At 38.7% G+C, this 12,922-nt stretch overlaps 1 protein-coding gene across 2 annotated transcripts in view; it reads right to left on the bottom strand.

Annotated features, from left to right (window-relative positions):
- The window catches only part of LOC124149128, a 55,246-nt gene that overhangs the window by 27,592 nt on the left and 14,732 nt on the right, over nucleotides 1-12,922 (bottom strand). For both annotated transcript variants that reach the window (XM_048380633.1, XM_048380634.1), the window contains exons 4-7: nucleotides 12,501-12,775; nucleotides 9,474-9,678; nucleotides 8,795-8,889; nucleotides 8,215-8,404 (exon numbers count right to left, since the gene is read on the bottom strand). In XM_048380633.1, the coding sequence (XP_048236590.1) occupies nucleotides 8,215-8,404; nucleotides 8,795-8,889; nucleotides 9,474-9,678; nucleotides 12,501-12,775 (765 nt within the window). The remainder of the gene's footprint in view (nucleotides 1-8,214; nucleotides 8,405-8,794; nucleotides 8,890-9,473; nucleotides 9,679-12,500; nucleotides 12,776-12,922) is intronic.

Here is a 12,922-nt window from a genome sequence, read left to right as displayed (position 1 = left end):
AGGGTCACACCTTAACCACGACAGCACTGCATACAAAGTCACATCTTACCCGTAACAACCCTGCATACAAGGTTGCTTCTTACGCACTGACAACACCGTATTCAAGGTAACATCTTACCCATAACAACACCGTTTACAAGGTCGAATCTTACATCTAACAACACGGTATACAAGGTCGCATCTGACCTAAGACAACACTGTATAAAAGGTCGCATCTTACGCACAGACAACACTCCACACAAGGTCACATCTTACCCATACAAAACACGGTATACAAGGTCACATCTCACCCATGACAACACTGTATACAAGGCCGCACCTTACGCACAGACAACACTGCATACAAGGTCACATGTTGCATATAACAACACTGTATACAAGGTCGCATCTTACTCACTGACAACACTGCATACAAGGTCATATCTTAGCCATGACAACACTGTTTACAAGGTCACATCTTACATACTGACAACACTGCATACAAGGTGCATAGAAATGAGTTATCTCACGTGGTCAGTAAAGGTGTTCACACATCAACTCTGACAAAAAGTCAATATAAAACAACAGTTTGACATACTGAAGCAACTCGAGGTGCTGCAGGTCAGATGGGGGTATCAACTGAAGTTTGGAGGACGAAAATATGATATTTGTGCATCCCAAAGGCGTGAGACAAATAGACAAGATTAAACCCCACAGCCCCAACGAGTGAGTGGACGCCGGGTAGGGCGACAGGATACAGGCTACTTCTGTGCAGTGCTGTGCTTCTGTTCGTGGTAATTGCAGGATCTAGTACAGCAACTTGGATCCAAGATCTGCGTCCATCATTAATTCCGCCACAAACGCAGTTTCCAACAGGTGAGATCTGTGACTTATATTATCGACGAGAAACAATGTTTACATGTCGAAAAAAGGACACTCCAATCATGAATCGCATTCACCCGTTTGTACCCACGTTGTTACACAGATCCGGCGACATTGAACTAAACCCTGTAGTGAACTAGGCGACCTCAAGAAGGCTATAATTAATCAAATCAAGGAATCAGAGGACAGGTTATCCAAAGATATAAGTTCAATTAAGGATGTGATCAGATCCATGAAAAGGGATATCAGTGATTTGAAGTCAGATGTCAGTTCAACTAAAGAACAGCATGACATACTCAGGTTAGACGTAGATTCACTATTTGAGAAAAGCGAGCTGATGGAAAGTTATTTTTTATGATTTAGAATCCAAGGTAGAAAACAAAGAACGCAGAAACAGGAGAAATAATATAATAATATATGGAGTGCCTAAATCACAACATGAATCAGATATGGCGTGTAAGGAGAAAGTACTGGAAGTACTGAATAGTGCCAGAGAGGTAGAGAAGAAATGTCCCCCACTCAATTCCAAAGAATTACGTGCACATCGTATTTCGACGAAGAACTCTAATAAACCTCAACCTCTTATCGTGAAGATGCTACACTGGGACGACAAAATGCATGCCGTATCAATTAGGAGTGACCTTAAAAATAAAGGATATGGCATCTTTAATGACTTGACTTTGAATCAGAGGCAGGAATTACTAAAATGCAGAACAGATGAACCACACACACGGTTTTACTACAAAGGAGGGAAATTAGTAAGGGAACCAAAGATGGGAGAGATGCCAGTAAAGACGAAGCTGCACAGGAATGCATATCTGGAGGCACACGGAGAGAAAGAAGGCAACAGGATGGACGGAGGCGTAATTAAGGATGAGAGACGGGATACGCGCTCGAGGTCACAGAGGCCAGCAGTTAGGGAGACAGAGATAAGGGTGTGGCCAGGGCCAAAACACTAAATTTACTGCCCATCAAGAGAACCCATCAAGTTAGAGAAGCAACAGTAATAACGGCTTTATTAACTTTCTCTTCTGGAATGTTAGGGAGAGATTTTGATAATTCCTTGCTCGGCTGTCAATCTGACGTACAATATGCATGTGCATATATTCATCCAGAGGGATCTCGCTGGTATAACATATTATCTGTTGATTGTAAAAATGGCATCACTATATTTCAGAACAGTTTGTTGGACATTTTATCAGAATTAAGAGATTTTGTAGAAGATGACATTTAGGAGATAAACATACTGTGTTTTTAATGTACAGCTAGGTTGCCTGTAGATTTAACCGCGCTAAATTGAATTTGGAACCGAACAAAATATGGCGCTGTATATACTCAAGCAGTTTGTTTACACCGTAATACTTCACTCGAACATATGACAGGCATTGAAAGCATATAAGCACGGCAACTTGGTAAGCTAACATGAGGCGAGCATCCCTAAAGAAAACAAGCAAGCTTTGCAAGGCTTTCGCTCTACATCGCACGTCACCATTATGACGTCAAATCGCTCATTGTGACGCAAAGAAATGACGTCACAGTCGTATATAGAAAAGCGCCAAAATTCCAAGCTCTTTGTTGTCTCCAAAACGTAAATACATTTCCCTTTGTAGATTTCTATCGTGTTATTTGCATGAAATGTATTGCCACACATCCTTTTAATATTGTAGTAACCGCATATGTGCATTTTGTCACCTGTAATTGTAGATAAAAGTATTTAAATATGCCTACCGACAATGACTGAAAATTAGCTTCCGCGGTGATGCGGTCGTCAAACCAGCTGTTTCAATCAGAGGGGGTTTATTGTGATTTAATAGCCTCTGAGTGACCAATCAGAATCGAGTAAATTCCAAATTAATGGTAGAATATTGAATATATGGAAGGGCTGGGGCAACGTAACTGAAGCTGGGATTTTATGTGCGATTATTTTAGTTTCAATGGTTTCTCAAGTGATAAGAATATAAACAACTTTGGTAAATGTTTGTTAGAGTTGTGCTCGTTATGCAACATTCATGACATGAACGGAAGATCAGGAACTGACCGCAAAATTTGGGGATGATACATTCATTCGTCAAAATGGGGCAAGTGTAATAGATTATATAATTGCATCTGCGGCAGTGTTTGAGTTTGCCAATGGCTTTTCTATCCAATCACGAGCAGAATCACCTCATCTCCCGCTCACCCTGAAGCTAAAAGCTAGTGAAGTCTGCGAAAATGTAAATGACACTGGTATTAATCACAATTCATTTAGATTTAAATGGGACTCTAAAAATAATATTTAGGGAAAATATGCTGTCCGATCATATACAAGAATTACTTGATAAGTCTGTTGATATGATTTTTAATGACACTGATGGAAGTATAGCGTGTATTCCAGATGCATTATGTCGCGGCAAATGATGTGAAGAAGCCAGCTGGAAGAAGTAAGTACAATAATGAATGGTTTGATACTGAATGTGAACTGTTGAAACGTAAAATATGTAGAGCATTGAATAGGATTAGAAAATATAAGGATAGCTACACTACACAAATACAATGCTGTATGCAGGCAAGAACGGAATGAATATTTTGAACACAAAAAGCAATTTATGGAGAATGACATTAAGAAATCAAAGAATTCCTGGTCTGTGATTTAAAAAAATATTTTCAAAGGAATTATGTTCAAAATAATATTACGATTGCTGACTTTTTTGCACATTTTAGAGATTTGTTTCCTGTTGAGCAAACATCAACTGTTCCGGACGACTTTCCGAGTATTTTACAAGATGACTGTACCAATGATAATGTCACTAAAGATAATCTAGAGGATATTCTCAATATGCCTATAACAAAAGGGGAAATATTAAACAGCATCCATCTTTTAAGATGCAACAAATCTCCAGGAAATATAGATGACACCAGTTCTGAATTATTTATACATTCGGCTGATGCACTTGTCCCATACCTAAAAGTGTTATTTAATGTGATATTTGAAGAGGGATACTTCCTGGAAACATGGTCTATTGGTATTTTAATCCCGCTTCATAAAGCAGGTGCTTCTAATGATGTCAACTACTACAGAGGGATAACTCTCTTGTCTATCTTCAGTAAAATATTTACTTTTATTATTAACAAGAGGCTTGTGTGTTAGGCCAATACCAGGGATAAAATTTCGGAATCGCAAGGTGAATTTAGGGAAGGATATTCAACAGTTGATAATGTCTTTATATGGCAATCTCTGATATAGCGCTATATCAACAAAAAAGGGGGGAAGTTTTATAGATTATTTGTTGACTGCTCATTTGCAGGTGATATTATCATGTTCTCAAGCACAGCTGGTGACTTGCAAAAGCAAATTGATGTCTTAGAAAATTACTGTGATACATGGAAACTCACTGTTAATAGAGTCAAAACCAAAATTATTGTATTCAAAAATAGTTGCAAACTTGCCAAAAATGAAAATTGGTCCTTTAAAGGTGAAAGTTTGAATGTGACTACACACTATAAATATTTGGGTGTTTATTTCAGTAACAGTCTAAATTGGTCGATTCATGTATAGTCTGGAAGTTAATTTAAGGTACCGACGTTTACTACAATATCTGAAAAACTATTGGACCTACTCCAGACAAAGTTGGTATGAGAAGTCATACATAACTGGATATTACATTTAAAGACAATCGGTGCATGAAAAAAAAATCTGTCTATTTAGCTATCACTATATTTCATCAACAACCAGACCTGTTCGTCACGGGTGGAACGAGCATTCATTGTAACAGCCATCTGCATAATGCTACCCCTGCGTCACAGGGCCATATGACACAGTTGAACCAATCAACTCAACTCGAAGGTTGCACGGGAATCACGCACGCACGAATACGGTGTTAGCGTTGGGCGTCTCAAGCAGTTATTCAATAATATTTATCCAATTATTTTGCATTCTTTTTCAGGTCAGTGTTATTGACTTAAATGTATCATTCCTTGCCACATTATTATATTTCATGCATCATGTTATTAGGTGCAATATATCATACGTAATTATTCATTTAGACAAATCATTGCTTTATGGTTTCGAAGAAAATGTTTTAATATTTTCGTAGATGATTCGAGAGCCAAGAATTGCACAAAGTGGACAAGATCCGATAACGACATTTACTACAAAGCACGAACCTGAAATTCGTAGACGATTCCTATAAATTCTTTGATAAACAATTTTTTTCTCACGAATCCCACGAACTACAAGAATGTTTGGGAATCGAATGAGATATATTTAAGATTCTTAAGAAATGATCAAGAATCTGTACGAGTATGTAAGAATTCATATCAGTGGTAATTCGGGCTATTACTTGTAGTGAAATGGGGTATATGTATTGCACTATTCTTGGTCCTATGAAATGCCCTCGTCGTCAGATTCAGAGTCTGTGCTGTCACCTAAATGAACAACAACAGACTGGACAGTATCTGGTCGGATATAGTCTTGTTTCCGATACTCTTCCTCAACTGTGATAACATGTTGGACACAGTTTGCCCAACGTACATCTGTAATTTCTCCCATCCCTTTCAAGACAATCTGATTGACGTCGGCAAGCTTGAAGGTCTTATTTTACCGTTCGACCATATTTGCTCATTCAGCCTTCCGCTCTGTAAGGTAAGTTACCCTTTCCCTGATTTTTCAGTGTTTTTGTGTTTGACTTGATGACATCCCTCATTTTGGAAAATTCAAATGAATCGGAAAGTGAGAAGCCTCAATCTTTGCGTTTTAAGTGACGATCTAAACTGCCCCTGAATCCAATGAGTGAGCGTGGCTCGTACTCGGAACCATCCTGTTTCCTAATGAAAAAGTTCGTCTTATGTTCAGTGGGAAGGATAACGTCAATTGGGCGTTGCTCATTCAGCCTTTCTGAAAGAAACTGTTTGACAACTCGCATGTTGAGCATAGTTTTTTTTATAGTGTTTGCATAATTTTTCATTTTCTGCCAGAAATTTGTCAATGTCGCCATCATGTACATTTACAAATCTTTCTGCTTGTTTTTGAACATTAGGGATGTTATTCGGGCCATCCAAGAAATCGTTATTCATCAAAGGATCCAAAAATTATTTTATTTAGACCAAAATGTTGTGGCAGCCATTGAAGTCACGGTTTCAGGAATCACGCGCAGCCTATAACGAGGGACTTGTCGCTCTCCCATGTCAGATTGCACCAGAAAGACGTCGAAACTGTTCAATGGCTGTATTATGTTCTCTACTCTTCCAATGTTCCGGTAATCTTCACAAGAACGTTCACTTTTATCGGGTACAATAATGTCGCCATTGTTGTTTACATGCACGTATAGCAGACGATTTATTCAATCAAATTTAATCTGCAAATCTTAATTAGTTTTTTGTTTCGTGTATTCAATTATCGTAAACAACATGTGTGAACGATCACATCTTGCCTCCAAAATCAACATTATATAAAAGATCAAATCTTATCTGCGAACGCAACATTATATACAAGGTCACATGTTCCCCCTTGACAACACAATTTACAAGGTCACATTGTTCCCCCCTGATAACATTAATATATATAATATACAAGGCCATGTCTTGAGAACACGTTATACTGAAGTCAGTCTGTTACCCATGTGGACACAACATGCATGGATACAGTCTTTTAATGCATTTTGAAGGTTGATTTAAGAATTGAACATCAGTTTGGATGGGTAAAATTATAAAATGGTAAAATGGTTAAACGAGTCGAGGTCAACTTTCAAGCGCGGATTTATATACGAGGTCACATAAGTTTGTAAAGAGGTGCATTTCGAGTCGAACGGGAGCATCTATTAGAATGAAATATTTACACTTACTGCTGATGAAAATGAAGTTTTTGGAACAGTTATAGAAAACACCCCGACGCAGGAACCCTTCCATGGCACTAGCAACTTGGGAATATCCCTAATTTATGAATGTGTTGCTTGTGTTTGGGTAATCGGAAACCAATTCGGACGACGTTGAATAGACTGGTGGGATTGAATGGAGTGTTCTGAAAATTTTGTGTTCTGTGATAATTTTCAACGTCAGGCTGTGTTACATTTGGAGTGTGGGATTTGTCGTGTGTGCTGTCATACTTTGCTTAGCTGGTGTTTCTTGTCACCTGAGATGGACCTACTGCATGAGCTGATGCCTGCTTCATTTCTGTGCCCCTTCCTTCTTAGAATGCACGGAGAAGGTCGTCTAACTCTGTTCTCGTCTCCAGTGGTCTCGTAAAACAGGTAGGCAAGTTGTTTGGGTTTTGTTTTTTGGGGTTTTTTTTAATTTAAGATTCTTTCCCTTCCTTTTCATGTCATGATTTCTTAAAATCTTGGATTTATTTCCAGATACGATAGTGAATTGGGTTTTAGTTTGGGATTAACCAGGAGCATTCGCTTTGATCTGTGTCGGCGCCCACATCTGAGCAGGGTACGACATTGTTTTCATTCGCAATTGTCTTGGTGCTAGATTCCTGTCATTTGCGAAAACAAGCATCTAAGTGAATATCGCTCAATAAATCAATTTCATTCACCTCCGTAATTTTACATAATTCATTGTCTTCACTTGCGTTATATTCAGTATTGATAGATAGCCATTCCATATCCAAATCACCGTAAGGACAATCCATTTTGTTTCATCTAGCAGCTGAACGACATCTAGTTGCTAGACCAAAGTATTTATTTATTTTTAAGACGGATGAAATGTTACCAGACCAGGCAAAAATACTAAGTTAATCATATTGCTGATAAATGCAAGGATTAAAAAGAAAGTAGAAAAACTTGTTGATTGTAAACACCGATCGAGAATTCGGGGAAACTCCGGAATGTAGTTCCGGCAAATGTTCACACGATCAATTTCACACAAGAAATGTTCACATCGTGTGAACATTTTTTGTCCGTTCACAGGTGTGTGAACTCCAAATATCAGATCACGTGACTATCCATTCGGCCAATCAGCATGAAAGAAGCAGTGTAAACTTTAAAGTATGAACTTATACAGAAATAGTCATTATATGAACATGACAATGATTATTGTGGACAACGACTTCTTTGTTATCGTTACACAACGTGTCGGGGCTTCTGACCAACACCAACCTCTTATTTGTATATCAACTTTAATCTTGTTACAACCAGCTTCACATATATTTATTTATTTATAACTGGTTTCATTTATTTGTGTGTGTGCGTCCGTAATGGCATGCTTGCCTACGTGCATGGTTGAGCATTATGAATGTGTCATGGTCTCCCACCCTGTCATTCACCAATGAAAGAGCAAGAAGTAGTCCTTAAACGTTGTACAACACGTGTATGTATAATAAAGAAGTCGCTTCCATAATAACCTATGTCATGCACAGAGAAGGCCAAATCTTACCCGATGGGAATACGAAGGTGAGATCCGATATGTCATATCCTTTGCTTATCCGGCAAGTTATTTTACCGACAGGATTTCCAATTTGTTGATAATTGACGTAAATCTGTCTTTTGATGTCACAGCTCAAGATTAAAACTACCATTTTGACTGAGACAACAGTTGTCAAACTCGGGATACCATCATCTTTGATCTGCAAAATAAAATAGAAATGTCGGCGTAATAGTAATAAAAAGTTGGGAATGAAAACATGGCGGCTTCGTTATACATTCAACCTCCATCTACATATATTTCAACCCGTTCAGTCTGACTGCATACCCTGATATTGCAACGTGTTTAATTGATGTTTTGTAGAATAGTTGAGTAAGAGTACTTCATTCACTGACATGTTATGGGAAATATCACGAGATCAATAATGCAAATAACAATGCAAGAATTCAATGCCGAGGGAGGACAAGTGAGAAGACGTGCAATGTACATGTATAAAGTTTTACAACATTCATTTTAATTAAAGGTAATTTCATTAAATAAATGACTCACAAAGTAATAATAAAAGCTGATATAAGTTCAAGTGTATAATTACCTCAATGTCCACTGATATGTCCTCCTCGTTCCCGTCCATTAAAGTAATATTCAGTTGTCCACTGTCCGGTATAATCATTACTTGAGGATGATCGACTACCAAAGAAATAAAAAAAGAAAACTGCAACATTACATATACAATATTCTGGAGAATGTTCATAAAACTGTCTTAGAGCTCAATTAGCGTTAGTTTAAGTAAACGTTTACTTTCGTTGCTTTTCTTTTCGTGGCTCCTATTTCATACGAATGCAGCTCCAAGAGTTCAATGTACAGAGACGCGTAAGAGTCACAACGATAAGAGTGAAAATGATTTAATGACATTTTAAACAACATTTCACTTATATCAGGCTTGCATAAATATTATAACGTCATAGTGTTAGAGTGAGTGAGTATGGTTTTACGCCGCTTTTAGCAATATTCCAGCAATATCAAGGCGGGAGACACCAGAAATGGGCTTCACACATTGTACCCATATCGGGAATCGAACCCGGGTCTTTGGCGTGACGAGCGAACGCTTTAACCACGAGGCTACCCGAGCGGTACTGGGTTTTACAAGCTAAACTTGTGTCTGAAGACCTCGACCTTCGGTCTTTGATTGTACAAGCCAATTCCACCAGTAACTTCCCGTACATGCCACCACTGAATGAAAACCAGAACTTTCAGTGGTATACAGAAATTACCTTTTAGACTGTAGCTCACAGTGTCGTTATCCAAAACGCCGAAGACCCCCGAAACATTGATAAGGAATGGGCCGACCTCTTCAGCCAAGTTCACGACGTAGGTCTTTGTCGTTTTGCTCACTTCTGGAGCAGTGTTAAATGTGACACTGAATACTATTGAAGCACTTCTTGGATGCATGTCATTTTCCTTGGCAATCAATGTGACCTAAAATGGAACAAAAATTAAGACTTCACTATTTCGAAGACATAATGAAACTGACAAAGTATATTAGTACATGTGTAACCTGAACGTCATTTTCAGAATTACGTAATATTTAACGTTTCGTTCAGAACTATGTAGTGATGGCACAAGGTGTTTGCTAAATGTTGAGCGTATCCTGCCCTACTGGATTTTACCGATACGGATTTCGTTTAGGAAATAACAATATGTTTAAACCAAGCTTGCCTCTGTTTTATTGAGTTTTGGTACGCTCCCCGTATGTTTACCCCTTAGTTTCACCATGGCGAACCATTTCCCCTTGATTTTGGACCCAAGCGAAGCAAAGGTCGCTTCCGTGTCACCTCAAACGTTAAAGATGGTACTTGTTGGCGGCGTAGTATTTCAGTGTGCTAGCATTATAGAACCGGCATGAGTCTAGGCGAGTACAATCAGACCACCCCACCCCACCAAACCCAACACACACGTGGATACGCGTGGTGATATAAATTCAATAATTTGGAACGCGTTAGTTAGTTAATTATTCATAGAGGAATTCTGCCTAGAACGCTTTGTTTGTTTGTTTGTTTGTTATCTAACGCCGCACTCAGCAATATTCCAGCTATATGACGGCGGTCTGTAAATAATCGAGTCTGGACCAGACAATCCAGTAATTGACATCATGAACATCGATCCACACAATTGGGAGCGATGACGTGCATCAACCAAGTCAGCGAGCCTGACCACCCGATCCCGTTAGTCGCCTTTTACGACAAGCATAGTCACCTTTTACGGCCTAGAACGCAACACAGCTACATAGACACACTATATTAGGTGTCATAAGTAAATATATTTCTCGCATAAACTTTTCACTGACCACCTTCGTGGTCTAGTGGATAGAGCCCGGGGAGCAATTGTGCCAAAAGACGTTAAAAGATGGTACTTGTTGGTAGGTTATTGATGCAGATTATAGATGCACTGCAAAAGTCATGTATTTATTACGTTTTATATTTGTATTGTTTAGTAAATTACAAAGGTAAACATAACTATTTCTAAGGAGTAATTGAGTGATTATTATTTAACACCGCATCCGCACACGTGTAGCTAATCCTCGCAAGGATTCTGGCTCAAATTCAACTGAGTCAAGTGGAATTGGGGGTACCGTTATTTTGAGACCTGTTGAACTTCTCTTATTGGTGAAATTCACTCACATGAATTCTATTCACTTTTCTAAGCATGGTTACATGTGTATAATTGTTTATATTGTGAACTGATCAATATGTATATTTAATATTTGACAAGAGCTTGATTTCATGGTACCACGGCTACCATGATTATTTACAATAACTCGTCTGCGAACGTCTGCACGTGCATGTATATTTGTATGTGCGATGTGCTTGTGTAATATTCTATTTGGCATTATATTCCCCAATAATCCATGGGTTAGTGGAAGGAGGGGAAGAAGGGGACAGATCTGTACACCACTAGTATGTTAATGTATTGATACTTCTCCCGTCTGTCATACCTGTACAGACCCTGAAACAAATTTATCCAATACAGCTCATGCAAGTCTATAATAATTGGCATGTCTAGATCACAGTAGTTCTTTAAATGAAGGGAGTCTCTGGGCTCCTTTCAATTATATTATATAAGACAATTTATGAAGTTGTGGTTTTCTGTAAAATATGTTAATCTTAGAGACAAGATGTGAGTCTAATTATTCTCCAGAGCTCCAGATATGTTGCGTATTTGCGTAAAATGCACAAACTATATATGTAAATCACCATGGAGTTGCTTACGTAAAGATACATATGGAGCAATTAAATAAGCCAACAGTATTACAACATTGTGCGTCATTACCAAATGTAGCTTTTTCAGCTTACGTACAAACGGTTTTTTCCAGGTCTTTTATTAATGACTAAATCAGGGATCATGTATGCCAGAACCCTTCTGTAGTGAATAATGCACAGATGTGCAACATCTCGCTCATTGTGACGTAGACATGTGTCACTGTTATGACGTTATACAACAGACGAACAAAGTCTTGCTAATCAACTCTTCAAACTTTAAACAGCGAGAAGTGTAATTATTTTCAAAAAGGTCCACTCATCGGTTTACATAACACAAGAGACTGGAAGAGTGCAATAATATATTGAATACCTAAACACAACTACCAATACCCAATGCGAATGATAACACATGAGACGTGAACACATTTGAAGCATTACAAATTTACAAATATTTCCCCACTTAAGGCAGTGTCCATATTTCAAACCCTTGTTAACTTAGAAAGGTGTCGGACACATCAGCATCTGTTACACTCTAAAACCACACTGGAAATACTCTTTGATCAAGTATTTACTGGTGTATGAAGTTTTAAATTCATGAGGGGCGGTCGGGTAGCCTAGTGGTTAAAGCGTTCGCTCGTCACGCCGAAGACCCGGGTTCGATTCCCGACATGGGTACAATGAGTGAAGCCCATTTATGGTGTCCCCGGCGTGATATTGCTGGAATATTGCTAAAATCGGCGTAAAACCATACTCACTCACTCACTTTAAATTCATGCATGGACATGTCTGCAAATCCGGCCATAGCAACCAATACAATGGTGCTTATGCACACGGCAATATACGATGATCATGTGTTTCAAAGGTGTAGCTTCATATGGAATACACGCCCAATGTTAGTTCATATAACATTCGCACATCCGGTTATTTCATGCATTGCCTACTATATTTGCGTTTGTTTCAATGGTGTAAAATCCTGCTTTTCGTCCTGTGATTACCAAACATACGGAGATATTAACACAGGAAATTAGACTTGTATCTTACTTTTGAAACTGGTTTGTCTGGAAAGTTCAAATTGTTGATTGTTGAGTTGACGTGGATACAGGTTTGCCACAGCCGGTAGTCGAGGTTGAGACAAAACAGATTTACGACCTCTTCTTCAACGATCTCGAACTCGATGGAATCGTCCTTGTCGTAACAGTAGGAGCTTGTATTGGTATAGTACATGTCGAGACACACTATAGGCTTCTTTCTGTTTCGCATGTCGAGCTTGTAAGTGAGGGGGTGGACTCCTGGCTTACACTGTGGGGCTGTAGACCCTGTAACCCAGACATTTCGCATTTTTATTTAATTCATTTCCATGACAACTACTGTAACGACAGAACCACCTGCAAATACGGATACAGATTATGTTAAGTTCCCTGGTAATCGGGGTCTCTTTCCTGAGTGGCGGGTGCTACCGGTAG

The sequence above is a fragment of the Haliotis rufescens genome, unplaced genomic scaffold (genome assembly GCF_023055435.1).
Source record: "Haliotis rufescens isolate VD_foot unplaced genomic scaffold, xgHalRufe1.0.p SCAF_32, whole genome shotgun sequence".
Taxonomy (NCBI): Eukaryota; Metazoa; Mollusca; class Gastropoda; order Lepetellida; family Haliotidae; genus Haliotis; species Haliotis rufescens.
The sequence above is the reverse complement of the archived record's forward strand: the minus strand, read 5'-3'. Positions and strand labels throughout refer to the sequence as shown.